The sequence below is a fragment of the Chelmon rostratus genome, chromosome 2 (genome assembly GCF_017976325.1).
Source record: "Chelmon rostratus isolate fCheRos1 chromosome 2, fCheRos1.pri, whole genome shotgun sequence".
NCBI classification, from domain to species: Eukaryota; Metazoa; Chordata; class Actinopteri; order Chaetodontiformes; family Chaetodontidae; genus Chelmon; species Chelmon rostratus.
In genome coordinates this window covers 14,151,548-14,167,492 of record NC_055659.1, presented here as the reverse complement: position 1 = coordinate 14,167,492, position 15,945 = coordinate 14,151,548, and the positions used below count along the sequence as shown (strand labels likewise).

At 41.6% G+C, this 15,945-nt stretch overlaps 1 protein-coding gene across 1 annotated transcript; it reads left to right on the top strand.

Annotated features, from left to right (window-relative positions):
* The first annotated feature begins 6,317 nt into the window (after positions 1-6,317).
* On the top strand, positions 6,318-15,565 carry h6pd (hexose-6-phosphate dehydrogenase (glucose 1-dehydrogenase)). The gene is made up of 5 exons (XM_041953286.1): positions 6,318-6,373; positions 11,152-11,817; positions 11,904-12,021; positions 12,113-12,382; positions 12,480-15,565. Exons 2-5 carry the CDS (start codon positions 11,176-11,178, stop codon positions 13,823-13,825), a joined length of 2,376 nt encoding a protein of 791 aa, XP_041809220.1. The 5' UTR covers positions 6,318-6,373; positions 11,152-11,175; the 3' UTR covers positions 13,826-15,565.
* Positions 15,566-15,945: the final 380 nt, after the last annotated feature.

Genomic DNA, 15,945 nt, shown 5'->3' with positions numbered 1-15,945 from the left:
CTCTGTCTTGCGTGGGAATTTAATTAAAGGCGGAGCACCAAGCTATACCATAGCATGGATGTAAACAATCCATTCTAGTCCTCTTTGATTACACTTGCACTTGGTGTTTAAATATACATTTAGAAACCGTCCTGAATGTTTTTGCTGTGCTGGAATTGCTTTTTACTGGTAGCAAATATTTCAAACAACAAGTGTCAGTAATACAGTACAAATATGTTTGGACTTTTGCAGCCTTTTGATATGAAAGAGTGTTTAAGTTGGACAATCTTTTTTTGACGGTCCTCCAAGTAATTGCCTGAATCCTCCACATCTCGTCCAGGACTTGTCTTTCCCACGACTGGTAAAGGAGGGGTCAAGTAGGGGGGGGTGGTCTGGTATGAATATATGACTACTAATGAGACGGTCCTCATAAAGAACCTTACAATTTGGGTATGAATATGTGACCACAAAGAGGGTCTGACAATAGCATCACCTAGCAACTCTTATCTGGAGGAATTTCAGAGTCAAGTCTTCTCTGTGAAGCACCGTGTACTCGGAAAGAAGAGCCCCTCGATCTGAGAGCCAAACACAGTCGGCCATCCTGACAAAGACCCCCCAAAAAATCAACTGAAGAGGCGGACATTGTCTTGTCCAACGTTACCATACACGGACATTAATCATACAACAGACAGAATGAAAGATGTTGGTGAAATAATAGATTAACAAGTTAAGTGTGGGTTGAATTATGGCTTTCTGACCTTCGAATGACAACCACTTCAATTACTTACAAACACAAATTGCAGTTTAACATGATAAGTATATTCCGACAGGACATTTTCACCCTCAAGAAGAGAAGAAAAAAACTGACACCCTCTCTTATCAAATCAGTGCATTTTCTGTTCTTCTAAACAGAGTTCATCTGTGTCTTTAAACATTAGCTGATCGATTTCAGGTTTAACTGTATCTCTGAATGGTGACAGAGGTCATATTTTTAGCCCAATTATCAAGCAGAGTGTCAGTTTGAATTACTATTTAAACTACTATTTGTCATTCTAAGCTTCCACCAATATTTGCTGTTCATTGTTCAAATACCTGTTCCTTCCAACCAATTCTCAGTCTCATGTCTTTCCTGAGGGAAACATTAGCAATCTGCTTTTCAATCCCACAAAGACACGACGCCATGCTTTAAGATCCAGATATCCCTCACTTTCAAATGATCCGCCACACTTTGTTTTGAGTGTGAACTGCCACTTGAAGGGAACTTCCATCTTAACATCTTAAGCACTCAAGCAGCCCTTTCTCTCCTCTCTTTATTGGTTTTGATACACACTGAGGTACGCTAAGGTGTTATTTTCGAGTGTGTTCGTGCTTAGGCGCCGAGAAGTGGTTTCTGTTGTCAACCAGTTCTCGAAGGTGTCAAAGGTTAACACCCTCTCTAACACACAAGTATGCAAATGCTTTCATTACAATACAGGCTTCTTTTTATCCACCTAACAGAGCATGCGTGCTGCCTGAGAGCAGACTGTGGCCTCACTGCGCTGAGCACTCCGGGTGCCCAAACGTGCCCCCCCCCCCCCCCCCCCCCCCCCCCCAATCTGGCCCCGGGCTTCTGAGGCTGATGGTAGCACAAAAGTACTTCACACTGGGGGCTGGGTCCGCATTTTGTGGGTCAGTGAACAGCGGCCGAAGCAGTAACGCCATGTCATTCAGACCTTGCTCCCCTCACACCCCCACTTTCCTTACACTTCTTGTGCTATCAGCAAACAGAGAGGTGGAACACGACTGAAAGCACCAGGGAGTTTTTGTGTACTGCCAACTTAAATGCACTCACTGTTTTCAACCGTTCCACCGTCTGAGCGATGGTTGAGCTTATACATTTTGATGGCCACCGCCTCACCATCAGTGGTGGAAGAAGTACTCAGGGTATTTACTAAAGTGAAGTAGCACACAAGAACAATACCAAACACTCAATCACAAGCAAAAGTGCTACAATCAAAATTTAGTATAGTAGTAGTATAGTTTAGTATAGTATTTGCAAAAACAATTTACTTGAAGTATCAACAGCAAAAGTGCCCATGCAGAAAGCATTAAATTATTATATCATTTGATTATTATTATTATTGATACATTAACATGTATGCAGTACTTAAATGTTGTAGTTTGTCGAGGTGGAGCTAATTTTATCTCCTTCACATGCTGTTGGGTAGTTTAATCCATAATAGTGCATCAAAATTTCTTAAAATGCTCATATGTTTTGAAAGAAAATTGTTAGCTAGTAATTACATTTTACCAGTACCTGGACTTTATCCAGTAATAAAAAGTGAAATAGTTCTGTCTGCAGTGTTGTAACGTGAACCATAAAATAGGATATAACGGAAATACTTACCTCAAAATTGTACTGAAGTACAGTGCATGAGTAAATGTACACAATTATGCTTCACCTGTGCTAACAGCATTTCCGTGATCTTTTGCCTAACATTGTTTTACCTCCATTACTCTTTAATTGTTAAAAAAAAAAAAAACTTGGAATTCGTTGTTTCATCTAACATTTATGTATTTATACTGTTATAGAACTCACAGTATGTAAAAGTCTACTTGCAGCCTTGGTGACTTGTTTTGGATTTGAATCACTAAGAAAAATTGGACATGCAGGTCCTGATTCAGAGACCCGGAAGGAGACGATGGGAGACATCGCATTTTTGAAATAATCCTGTGGGTTTGAAAAGGTTTTTATGAGCATATGAGGTAGGAATTTTTCACCCACCACGGAGTGTGTAATCCTTTAACCTATCTGATAACACAAACATCACACAAGGCAAAAGCTGTGTTCTTGCCCTGTTGAGATATCTCAGCTCAACAACCACAGCATTGTTCAGTTCACGAGTAGTAGTTGTATTGACATAATACTACACCATGTACTGATAAGTACTATTACTGATAAGTACTACTGAAGTGACTAATCTCTGCATACCAAATTCAATACAAGTCCGTAAAGTCCTTCACCAAAACTGAATTAAAAAAAACACAAGATCACATATTGTAAAACATGGACCAACAGAAGTGTGCTCTGATAATAAAACCATAAAACCAAAACCACCATCCTTTTATTCTCCTCACTAACAGGATGGATGTTGTGGAAGCATCTTCATTCTGTACTCTATTGTCCGGACTGAAAGGCCTGTGCATTGTTTTTTCCTCCCTGTCCTCAGTCATCTCGTTGTAAAAGCCCCACATGCCACCTTTAAAAACACCACCTCTCCTGACTGGAATTCAGGGTGGGCGTCTGTTGCCTATGTGGGCTCTGTTGTGTGGGGCGTAGCGATGAGGAACAAAAGGGACGAACACGCTCCGACAAGTCTTCATCTTATGAAGGGAAGAAATGTGAGAATGTGGTTAAAAACACGGAGCATTACTCATACTTTACCTGGGTTAAGTCTATTTGTGGCTTCGCCCCGATCAGTCATCGCTGCCTGCATTGGCACTGACCTCATGCATCAAAGAGCAGCTGTAGAAAAAAAATCAACACTGCAGGTACAGACAGATAGTTTAGTGAGAATGCAAAGGAAGATATTTGACAGGATTGTCTCATCTTTGAAATCTAAAACCACTGCTAATTACCTTTGGAGTCATATATCAAACAACCAACCATAATATAACTCAAAGGAACAGGGGGTCATTTAAAAATGAGCCTTTTTTAATTGCTCTGTATTATGTTCTGACGAGAGCATAACAGGTTGTGTATTCAATAGCATCCCAGGCTGAGGTCACTATAATCCTGCTCGTCTGGCAAGTAAGAGTGTGGGGTGGGGGGGCGAGGACATGACTGCAAGTGAAATCCCCTTCAGTAAAGACCTGTGTTAAATGTAATGGGTGCTGGCAAAGGGGCCTAATAAAGATGACAGCACACATTCATATGCATTCATTTGTGTGCTCAGCTTGAAGAAGTCTGCCTCGCAGGCTTAACAAAGGGGAGGAAGGAAGCCAGGGGCTGTGGAGAATGCCTGGGGGTGTGGGGCAACAACACACACACACACACACACACTTAAACACACACAGTGGCCCTCCAGCTTGCGTCCTGTGGTCTCGCAAGTCTGAAGTTATAGCAGTGACAGCTGGGCTAGCACGCTCTGCATGGGCTCATTCTCTCTTTAGCAGCCAACCCCTCCCCACCACACACACACAGTCTGTGACATACACACAAACACACTCAACACACATACAAAGGGTGCTCCATCCTGTTTACTGTTTACATTTCACAGTGGCCGACCAACTTGGGAGGGCCCTACAGTGTGATCACAGACATTACAGCTGTTTGAAAGGTAGTGGTGTATGTGTGAGTGTGTGTGTGTGTGTGTGTAGCCCATATCAATATTTGGCATGTAACATGTTGTTGAGATGAAATCTTAATTTTTAACCTTAAAACCAGCAGTTGATAAAACAATCTCACCACCAGGTCCATTTAGTAGCTTTCAATCGTATCACACGATCTTCCTCAGCGGATGGAGTTCGGCCAGTTGTCATGGCAGACATTCAAATGTCCACGTGAGAGCGCTTTAAGGGCTTCTCATCCACACTGGCTCAAAAGTTGAGTGTGAGAGTTTATTCTTGACTTTGGAAACATCATTTGAGGAAGGCTGTGGATACGATCAAAGCTCCAAAACTACAGCTACTAGTGCTCATTATGGTGAGATTGCTTTAAAACAAGCTGTGCTGGTAAATGTTCATATTTCTGTGTACAAACCCACCTGCTTGGAATGGAAAAAAAAGAGTGACTCACAATTTGTAGTCTTGCAATTTTTAGTATACACATGTCCAAAAGGCTAAGTTGTCTAATTTTAGCCACTGCATTATGTGTATTAGATGGGGCCATGGAGCTGCTGAGTCAAGGTTTGTGCTGTAACAACCACAACTGTTCACAAGAGGAAAAGGGAGGACCAGAAAGGGCGACTGGCGGTGTGGTCAACAACAATCATTATTTGGCACCTGCTTTGTTTGAGGTAGGCCTGGATTCAGAGGGCGATGACACGAGACAGCTGAACAATGCAGAGCAAACCGGAGCTGATGGCCATCCACTTAAAGTCAGCACTCTGATTTTTGCATCCCTTTTTTTAAAATTGTAAACAATCAGAAGGCGGAATGGCCGCTTCTTCAGATCATGGAGGCCAGCTGTTATTTTTCAGTTAGAGATGGAGCATTTAGAGCTGACAGCATTTGATTGATGACAATATCATCAGCTTTAGACTGTGTATGTGTTAAGTAGAAAGCAGCTATACCACACAGAGACCAACAGAGGCCCCTCTTGTTTAGATAATACAATGCAGTCTACATCTGCCCCCATGTGACAGGCAACAGCCAGGGACATAAACTGCAGCTGATATAAGATTTATAGAAGGTGGTGAATTATTCTTCAACATGATGAAAACCATTTAAATTTGCTAAAGGTCATCTCTTCTGTTAAAGCCATTGTAGAGATGTTTAATAATCTTATACTACCCTGACCTTTAGAATTTAAGATGCAAAAACTACATTTGGCTTCTATCATGAAAATTATTATTTTTTGTCTAGAAAAATGCAAAGAATTTTGCAATATTGCTCTGTCTTCAATTCCTCTGATATTCCTTGTATAGACTTGAAAGCAGAGAAAGACAGGTTAAAACGGGGAAGCGAACAATGCACACTGAGGGCTCCAGCTACAATTTCACCCTGTTACTTTAAATCCATGCAACACCTAGTCTAGTATCAATCAATTATCATTAATTTGGATAAAGCATGTGTGCCAAGGGACCAGTCCGTCCACGGGCACAGTTGATGATTTGTATTCAGCCAGGACCTAAGCTCATTCTAAAAGGAAGTATTTAACAGTTTAATTCTTACTCTCTTTCACCAAGAAGAGAACAAGCTGTAGTGTATTTGACCTTCTGTCATATACTGTGCTGCCCAGTTGGGTTGTTCTATAAAGCATCCACTGCAGAGAAGCAATGATATCATTTTCTTTCTATACTTCTATTTTCCATTATGGATAATTATCAGATTCAGTGTATCTTTACATGTCCAAAACCTACAATCACATATCTTACGTTTATAAAATCCCAAGTGATTATTTCGCAAGATGGTCCGTCAAGGCTAAGACCCCCACTGGTATGCATCTTGATAGGGGTTCCACTAGAGTTTCTGTTGCTTAAGTACTCTGAGAAACCCTCTTTTCCCAGACCCAGTCCCGCCGGGTGCCATGTAGGACCAAGTAAAGCATGCTATGGTTGCAATAACTCATGCAAATTCATGACCCCCTCGTGCAGCCGGCCTTACCGGCAGTGGAGCTATGTCACGTGACTGATGCAGGAAGCGTCTTTTGATGGTGTAGTAGCGGGTCGTTCATGCCACCACCGCGGGGAAGGTTCGTATCTCATTAACCTTGTACACAGTGTGTTTGTTGTCTTAACACATTTGTACTCTGTCCAGGTGAACTGTTTTGGCGATGGCGTAGTTAAAGATTTAAGCAAGAGATTGTGGGGCAGTGTGTGTTTGTAACGTCAGCGGAAGTGAAGTTTGACAGCAAGCAGGTGTACTCGTGGGATAAACGTTTTATCCACCGTTCGTCTCTCTCTGTGTGTGTCTGAGTGAGTGAGTGAGTGTGTATTGTGTTTTAACCACACGAGAAAACAATTATGCGGAACGTACTAGTAAATAAGGACGAACAGACACCCCAGACAGCTCAGTTTGTGGAGTCCACTGACTCTTGTGTTTGAGATAAAAGCATTACACACGCTGACGTTAACGTACGTTCACTGACGTTACAAGCGGTTGGTAGGATTTCAGTCTTGCGGCTAAACGTCGTGTGTTTCGACCGTTTGAAAAGCCTGCGACCGAGAAATAATCCCCCGTGTCTATTTTTGTGATGTTTTGTTTCCTGGCTGGCGAGAAACGAGAACGCCAGCCTGACAGGAAAGCACACATTTTGTAGGGAGTGACAGTATTTAGCGCAGAACGTGTACACAGGATGTGTTCACGGAGCGTTGGAAAGTGTGGGTGGTGTTGTGTTTCAAGCTGCGCTGGAGCGGTGCGAACACAGACACTGTTCAGGGGGCAGAGACACTAACAAGCCCAAGGCTGCACACCTTTCTGCTACCATTTTTACGTTTGCGACATTTTTATTGTTAATTACATTTGAGTCAAACTATATTCCATTGAAGACACATTAAATTTTTGGAAAATGGAGCAAAACTTTCTGGTACGTAGCTGTTTTGTGGCAAAAACTGAAAGAATGTAATCTGTAAAAATCAACAGTATTGTTCACAAAGTAGTGAACCTCCCTCCATCCTTGTTTGTGAACAACTAAGCCTTTCCAGGATGCCCCTTTCATACCCAATCATGATATTATCACCTGTTACCAATGAGCCTGTTTACCTGTGGAATGATCCAAACAGGTGTTTTTGGAGCGTTCCACAACTTTCTCAGTCTTTTTTTGCTCCCGTCCCAACTTGCTTGAAACATGCTGCTGCATCAAATTCAGAATAAGCAGATATTTACAAAAGTTAACGAATAAGGTTAAACATTAAATATATAATCTTTGTACTGTTTTCAATGGAGTATATGTCAGAAAGAATTAGAAAATCATCCCATTCTGTTTTGTTTTACACACACACTTACACACACATATCATCCCAACTTCTTTGGGATCATAGTTTATTGTCCTGCTGTAGTAGGACAATGTTGTCCACTGACCTACCAAATGTAAAGCAAAAGAGGAACCTGCATGCTGTATCTCATTCAGTGTTATCAAAATGAACGTTGGCTACATGCAAAATATTCACTTGCTGAGCTGTATTGTCGATACTAAACCAAGAGCTTGATTTTCATAAAGGCATAGATGTGGGCAAGGGGGTAAAGGCAGGTAAATTTGACTGCCCATTTATGCTGATGGCAGTGAATGGCAATGTACGTCAGCCACACATGTTATGTTGTTGTTCCTAAAGTACTTCCAATATTCACTTTGTGAAAGAAATGATCTTTTAGGTGCCTTTATTATCCCTTTTATATTACATGTTATTCACAAGGTTTGCTGGGATGCAATGACGTCTTCAGTTAGAGTCATACGTGAGGACATATTGTTATGATTATTGTCTGACAAACAAAGCAAATAAATGGTGGACATAATGTACGTCTATATCTGTCCCATTTTCACATCATCACAGAACACTTTACAGCATTCAAAACCCACATATTGCTGGTGCTGTGATGATATAGGATAGGATTGATTATTCCAGGATCACAAGTTCACAGCCATAAGTGGTGTGAGGGGCATTTTTAATGAAAAGCATGTACTTTAAACTGAAGGCTAACAACTTGGTTATTAGTCGCAAAGCCGGACAGTTGAATAGGCTCATGAGTTTCTTCTGATAGTGAGTGAACATCCCAGCATTATGTCAGAAGACTCGTGTTATTGGCTTTAGACCACTTTGCTGTGACAAATCTGGCCACAAAGACGCAAACAGGATACAGCCAACCATCTCTGCAGTGCTTTCTTCACTCATTAACAACACTGCTCTGTCGTCAGACAAGTCTTCATTGTACTGTGGGCTCTGTAGTCTGGATCTTCTTTGGCACCAGGAGTCACCACTTGATGCTAGAATATTCCTTGAGGAAACGTCATTAGAATAAAAGTCAGTTTGAGGAAGTTTTGTGATTACTGTGTGAAGGTCATGTGTGGTGTCCTCTGTGTGCTCGGGGGAAGAGAAGGGTGGCCTTTCTTTGTCTTTGCTCGTCCTTTGTGGCAAATTTAATGGATAGATGAGACACGGTGGATGAATATTGGTGTGAAGGAAGATTTTCTATGCTGACAGAAAATGAAAGGAGTTTATGACTGAGGAGGAATCACATTCTGGAATAAACTGAAAACATTCTGGGGACGAGCTGCACAGGCATGAAGTCAAAACCTTGAATGAAGATAATGTCTTTTCAGATAATATGACATTTTAGTGATTCCTGTGGGTAAAATAGCAGAAAAAAATAATAGCCTAGAACTCAATAAAGAAAAAGAACACAAGAAAATAAAACAAATAGGTGGGAAACTGTGCTTGTCAAATATGTAATTTCCCAGCTGTCATGTTGTTAATCTAGTTTTATTGTTGATAGAAAAGCAAATATGTTGACCACTGAACTAAAATTCAGCTGTTGTTGAAGCAGTCAGTAGGCCTGCGGTGGCCTTTGCTGTTTGCATTGCCACTGTGTAAACATGATTGTGGAACGCAGGGATTCCAGATGTTGCACTTCATACTATGGGTGTTCTGTTCAACTGTGAGTACAAATTTCGATCTCCCTAGAGAGAGAAGAAACTAAATCTACAGGGCCTCTATAAAGCTGCAAATGCATGTTTCCTAGCACAAACTTATATACCTCACATTTCAAGTTTGATTTTCATACAACACAAAGTCAGTGAAGGCAGTAATGAAGACGTAGTGACAAATGATGACACTGTAAAACATAAATAAAACAAAATGTTCAAATTTTCTACCTCATCAACTTCATTGATGACACTACAAGGTAGAAAATAACAAAAAAAAAATCCTTTGGGGTTAGAAAGAAGTGAGTTTACCAGACCTCTTTAGCTCTGCTTGAGACTCAAGGATAAATTAGCCGCTGTTAGCATAAGGCACCTGAATGTGTGAGTGCACTGTCACCATTGAGTTGCATTGTGTTTCATGTCACCACAGAGGAAAGAAGAACACGTGGAATAGTAAAGATGATATCTCTGGTTCTGCTGCATCAAATATATGGTCAGACAGGGTGTCTAGATAGTTTAGGCTGCAAGTATGACCCTTAAACGTACAATAAATGACACCAGGTGAGCTCACAGGGAGTGACAACAAGCTTCACTTTCCTGCCAAGCATTGACTTGATCCCACTTCAACACTGGCCTCTGTGTACTGGTTGCTTGCCAAATACAAACTGGAATTTGTTAAGTCATAAACAAACGATTCAATATTTTTAGATATTGTACTGCTTCAAGGTTCTCAGACCATTGGCTCCAAGCTCTCCAGTGCTCCACATTAAAATCCAAATGTGATAACAGGTAAAAAAAAAATATACTAGAATATACTAAGAATGTGAAAACTGCTGACTTTTTTTTGCCATTGTTGCAATATCTTCAATATAAATGATTTTAGGTCCTTGCAAAATCAGTAGGTTGGACTTTCCCAGTACTCTATCAACAGAACTGTTGTACTGGAAGCTCAAAGCCCTTGAGCAAAGTGCAAAGTCTACACCCTTGCTCCACCACAGTACACTGATCATTACACTCATGACAATATCACAGCACCACATCACTGGCTTTCAAGGGACTTCATAACAGCTGGAGTGAGAGACTTTGCTAAGTAATGTATTGCTTATTTATTTAGTCTTTGGAGATTTGTGTTCCAGTGTAGTTGAAGGTTATGTTAACTATTGCTTGTGTTCAAATAATTTATCTTTGTTGGCTTTTAGATGTTTAAAGTTGGCTTTTAAGTTTAGGTCTTGTATGTTATATTAACTGCTGTTAAATCGCAGGACGTTTGATGTTGCAAAAGAAATACAGCAGTATCTGTTGAATGTATATATTGTTAGAAATGTAGCTTGCTAGGTTGTAGCTTTTCTGTTGTATGTTCTCCACAAGGCACTACTTTCATTTAGTTTGGGGACATTTCATAAATGTTCACATTTTAATTGCTTTTGTCACAAACTTTTAGACGTAAAAGCTTTTGCTGATGCAATTAGTCCATCAATAGAATTTTAATTTTTTGATGATGGATTGTTTGGATTTTTTAAGCATAAATGACAAGGGTGCTGGTTCCAGCATCTTAATTGTGAAAATTTGTTGCTTTTCTTTGTTATGTGCAATCATAAACTGAACATCTTTGGGTTTTTAAGTCTTTCTCTGGCAAAATCATCACCTTGGCTCTGGGAAATAATAAAAGGCATTTTCCATTATTTTCTGATGTTTTATAGGCAAAACTATCAAGAAAATTCTGTGCAGATTAATTAATATAAGAAAAAAACGTAACTTGCAACCCTCTAAACATTTTGACAATTATTATTTATGACTGTTGTCAATCATATATTTAGCACTAATATCTTAATTACTCAGTGGTCCTAGAGTATTGCCTACATGTAATGTCCCTCATTGCTGTGTTCATACAGGAGTTGGACTGTTAGGACCGGAGCATGTCTGTGACTGTGTTCCTGCTTCTGGTCACTCTGTGTGTCCAGGGAGGAAATGGCGAGGAGAGAGAAGAGGCACAGAGACCTGGTCATGTTTCGGTGGTGATAGTGGGAGGCACAGGTGACCTGGCAAAGAAGTACCTGTGGCAGGGCTTCTTTGAGTTGTACATTAACCAGGTCAGAGGTGGAAACACCTTTTCCTTCTATGGCGGAGGACTGTCACCTGCTGACAAGGGCACACCAGCCCTCTTTGAGATCCTGAAGACGGTGTCCTGCTCAAAGGATGTATCACAGGAGCGCTGTGCTCTGCTGAAAGAGCAGTTCCTGCGTCTCTCACAGTATCGGGAGCTGAAGGCCCCAGAGGACTACCAGGACCTGGCCAAGCACATTGAGCAAGAACTTCAACAAGAGGGAATGACAGAGGCAGGCAGACTCTTCTACCTCTCAGTTCCTGCCTTCGCATATGCAGACATTGCTGAAAAGATCAATAGTAGTTGCAGGCCAACCAGCGGGGCGTGGCTGAGGGTGGTGCTGGAGAAACCTTTTGGACATGACTTCAGGAGCGCTCAGGTGCTTGCATCTCAGCTCGGGAGCTCCTTGAAGGATGAGGAAATGTACAGAATTGACCATTACCTAGGAAAGCAGGTAAGAATAATCTACACGCTGAGTGTCTTTCACTCTGTAATGAAGACGTATGGTTTCACGGTGTGTTTTTCTGCTTTTGTGAAAAGGTGGTTGCAAAGATACTTCCATTCAGAGTGGAGAACAAAAAGTATCTGGATCCCATCTGGAACAAGCACCACATCGAGAGAGTGGAGATTGTATTGAAAGAGACCCTCAATGTTAAAGGTAATTAAACATTGCATCGATTGTGTTGTAATTGTTTTTTTAGGTATGAAAATCATGTGTCCATGTCGTCCCCTGTCGTTTTGTCCTTAAGGTCGTATTCCCTTCTATGACCAGTATGGGGTGGTCAGAGATGTGCTTCAGAACCACCTGACTGAAGTCATGACCCTGTTGACCATGAGGCTTCCCGTGAATATGAGCAGTAGTGAGGAAGTCCTGCAAAACAAGCTGCACATCTTTAGCTCCCTGCTGCCCGTAGGAAAGAATCAAGCTGTTGTCGGCCAGTACCAAGCATACAAGACAGAAGTTCAGCAGGAGCTGAATAAGACAAAAGATCACTTCAGTCGCACTCCAACGTTTGCAGGTGAGTACTGACAGAATTGTAAAAAAAAAAAAAAAAAAAAACTTGCTATACAACAAATATAGCTCTGCTAATACATGATCCTGCTTGTGTATTTCAGCTGTATTGGCATACGTCGATGAGGCCCAGTATGAAGGTGTTCCAATTCTTTTGATCTCAGGGAAGATGTTAGATGAACGGGTGGGATATGCGCGCATACTTTTCAAGAATGACATCTTTTGTGTTCAGAACCACAACAGCGTTCACTGCAAGCCCAAACAGATAATTTTCCACTTTGGACACGGCAGCCTTCAGTGTCCAGCTATTCTTGTAAGTAAGAATTTATTCAAGCCAGTTTTAATGGACGGTGAGTGGAAGGAAGTGACAGAACATACAGATGTCAATGTTCTAGGTTTACCAATTTCAGACTATTATGTGCTAACTCCAACGGAGCAGAAGGAAGCTTATTCAGAGCTTATTTCTCACATTTTTGCTGGACGCAAGAATAGTTTCATTAGTACTGAAAACCTGCTGGCTTCCTGGGGCTTCTGGACACCACTTCTCAGTAGCCTCACTAGCTCTTTTCCCCGCATCTACCCCGGGGGTGCCGACAATGGTGACCTGCTGGACGTGCGTGTGAAAGGGAAAGACATTAGCTACAACAGTGAGGTGGTGATAATCAGCCCTGATCAAATGGGTGGCACGTCAGCAAAGGATTTCCAAGTAATGCAAGGCAAGTTTCGTGGCGCTGACATGGTGAGTGCCTGGACTGAGGAGCTGGTGGAGAAGCTAGCTGCAGACATGCAGGAAGCAGCGGAGGCAGCGGTGCACGAGGGCGGTGTTTTCCATCTTGCCCTCTCTGGTGGGTCCTCTCCACTCGCTCTGTTCCAAAGGCTGGCCCAGCATCACTTCTCCTTCCCCTGGAGGGACACCCATGTGTGGATGGTGGATGAGCGCTGCGTGCCGCCGACCGAACTGGAGTCCAACTTCCATAACCTGCATGACCATCTACTGCAACATGTGAGGATACCCTATTTCAACATCCATCCCATGCCAGTGCAGATCAACCAGCGTCTATGTGTGGAGGAGGACGGAGGGGCACTGCTGTATGAGAAAGAGCTCAGCAAGTTGGTTAATGGCTCCAGCTTCCACTTTGTGTTGCTGGGAGTCGGCTATGACTACCACACAGCCTCTCTGTTCCCTGGTGGCAAAGTGAATGCACATGGGGAGAGTCTGGTGGCCCTCACAGAGAGCCCCGTCAAGCCTCACCAGCGTATGAGCCTCACTTTCAGTGCCATTAACAGAGCCCACAGGGTTGCTCTTTTAGTGATGGGCAAGGGCAAGCACGAGCTGATCACCCAGCTGAGCCGAGTGAAGGACAACCCGGAAAAATGGCCCGTCACTGGGGTGAAGCCTGCTAATGGCAGACTTGTTTGGTATATAGACTATGACGCACTTTTAGGATAGGAATTACATTCCTAACTTTCAATCAGTGGTTTCGGAGCTGCTTTAATTGGACAGCTGGTTCGTGGAAAAGAACATATGAACCAGCACTTAAAGGACCAGTTGTTTTACATGTAATAGCCTATTAACCACAAATCACATATACTGAACATTACTGCTACATTTTTCCTGATTTCCCACCTTCTAACCAGCCGATGGCCAGAGCTCATTACAGTCCTGCTGAGACATGAACTTTGATCACAATAAGAGCTCTATTATGGGATGCTGTGTAGAACATAAATAAAATAGAATGTGATCATTTGCTTGTTTGAAAACAGTACATAGACAATATATTTAATGTTTGACCTCATAAATTTCATTGATTTTTGTAAATATCTGCTTATTCTGAATTTGATGCAGCAACACGTTTCAGATGAGTTGGGAAGACTGGGAAATTTGTGGACACTCCACAAACATCTATTGGAAACATTCCACAGGTAACAGGTGATAGAATCATGATTGGGTATGAAAGGAGCATCCTGGAAAGGCTCCGTCGTTCACAAGGATGGAGTGAGGTTCACCACTTTATGAACACGATTGTACAAAGGAGATTACTACATGTGGTCCGTAAACACAGTTTGTTTGCAAATGATTGGATACTGTTTTTATTTCTGCTTTACACAGCGTCCCAACTTTTTGGGAATCATGGATGTAGCTATCATTGCCCAGTACAGCAGTGGCAAACTAACAGAAAGCTCTTTATAAAACAGGCCCTTGTTGGTGGACTCATGTGCTTGTGGGGAAAACATACAGCAGCCGTGGTGAAAAGGACATTGTGAATTGTGTGGCTTCTTACATTAAAAGGACTGCTGTTCAGCCAATTTCTACGGCTCTGAGTTTTCCCACCCGTTAATTCACCAGCAAGAAATAGTTGCAGCTGAATTACAATGTGATGATAAAATAACTTAAAAGTCAGGTTTCAGACAAAAGCTTTGAAAATGTATTGGCAGGAATGTAAAGTATTTACAATTTGTTGTTAATGGGTTAAAAACAACAGGTTTGTTATTTCTTATAATGTACTTGTACTTGCTACATAGTGAGGACCGGGACAGGTTTTTTACCAGCAGAGTTGGGACGTTTTGGACGGTCCTCACCACCTTAAAGGGCTGTTTGAAGGTTCAGTTCAAGTGTGTGTGTGTGTGTGTGTGTGTGTGTGTGTGTGTGTGTGTGTGTGTGTGTGAGAGTGTGTGAGAGTGTGTGAGAGTGTGTGAGAGTGTGTGAGAGTGTGTGTGAGTGTGTGTGAGTGTGTGTGAGTGTGTGAGAGTGTGTGAGAGTGTGTGAGTGTGTGTGTGTGTGTGTGTGTGAGTGAAAATATCTTAAGTACACATGTCTGCACTACAAACTACAAGGTACTGTGCAAATATCTGATGTTGAACATCTGGTGCTGAATACCCAACAAACACACATTTACTTACAACCCAGAGTGTTTGTACGAGCTCAGGTGAATTTGTGAATTTGCAGATATGCAGTTTACTGTGTGATCGACACTTTTTGATTGTATCTTTTCTACTGTTGAGTGGCCTTGACCCACTTAGCATTTCATTGATTAGTTAAAACAAACAGAACAGAAACAGAAATGTGATCGGTCCCAAAAATAATCTATTTTCTGTGTTAATAGTAGAAATACAAACATTTGTTACTGAAATGTTTCAGGTAATTCAAAATATTTGGTGCTTCATTAATAAAAAGCGCATTCTTTACTCACACACGCTCACATTCCACTTTCTTTCTGTGGTTGTTAGATGCTTTTTATAGATGGAGTTCAGACAAGAGCAGATTGATTTCAGGTTAAGTTGATTTATGTATACCTTCTTTAAATTAAAGAGGACACTGTCCTGCATCCTGGTCTGGTGATACAACAGTATGGGTCTATAAAGAAAAAGTTGAAAAGACAATCACAACATCTACTAAATATTTTTCCCATGCAGTGTAAGGTGAGCACTTCATCATGCTGGCAAAGCATGAAGTGATGCTGACTTTTTATCATAGGCCACGGAAATATTAAATATGTATTCACTACATTTTGCAGTGTTTTGATTTTCTTGCCATAACTTTTTCTAAGGAGTTTTATATGTTGTTCTAAA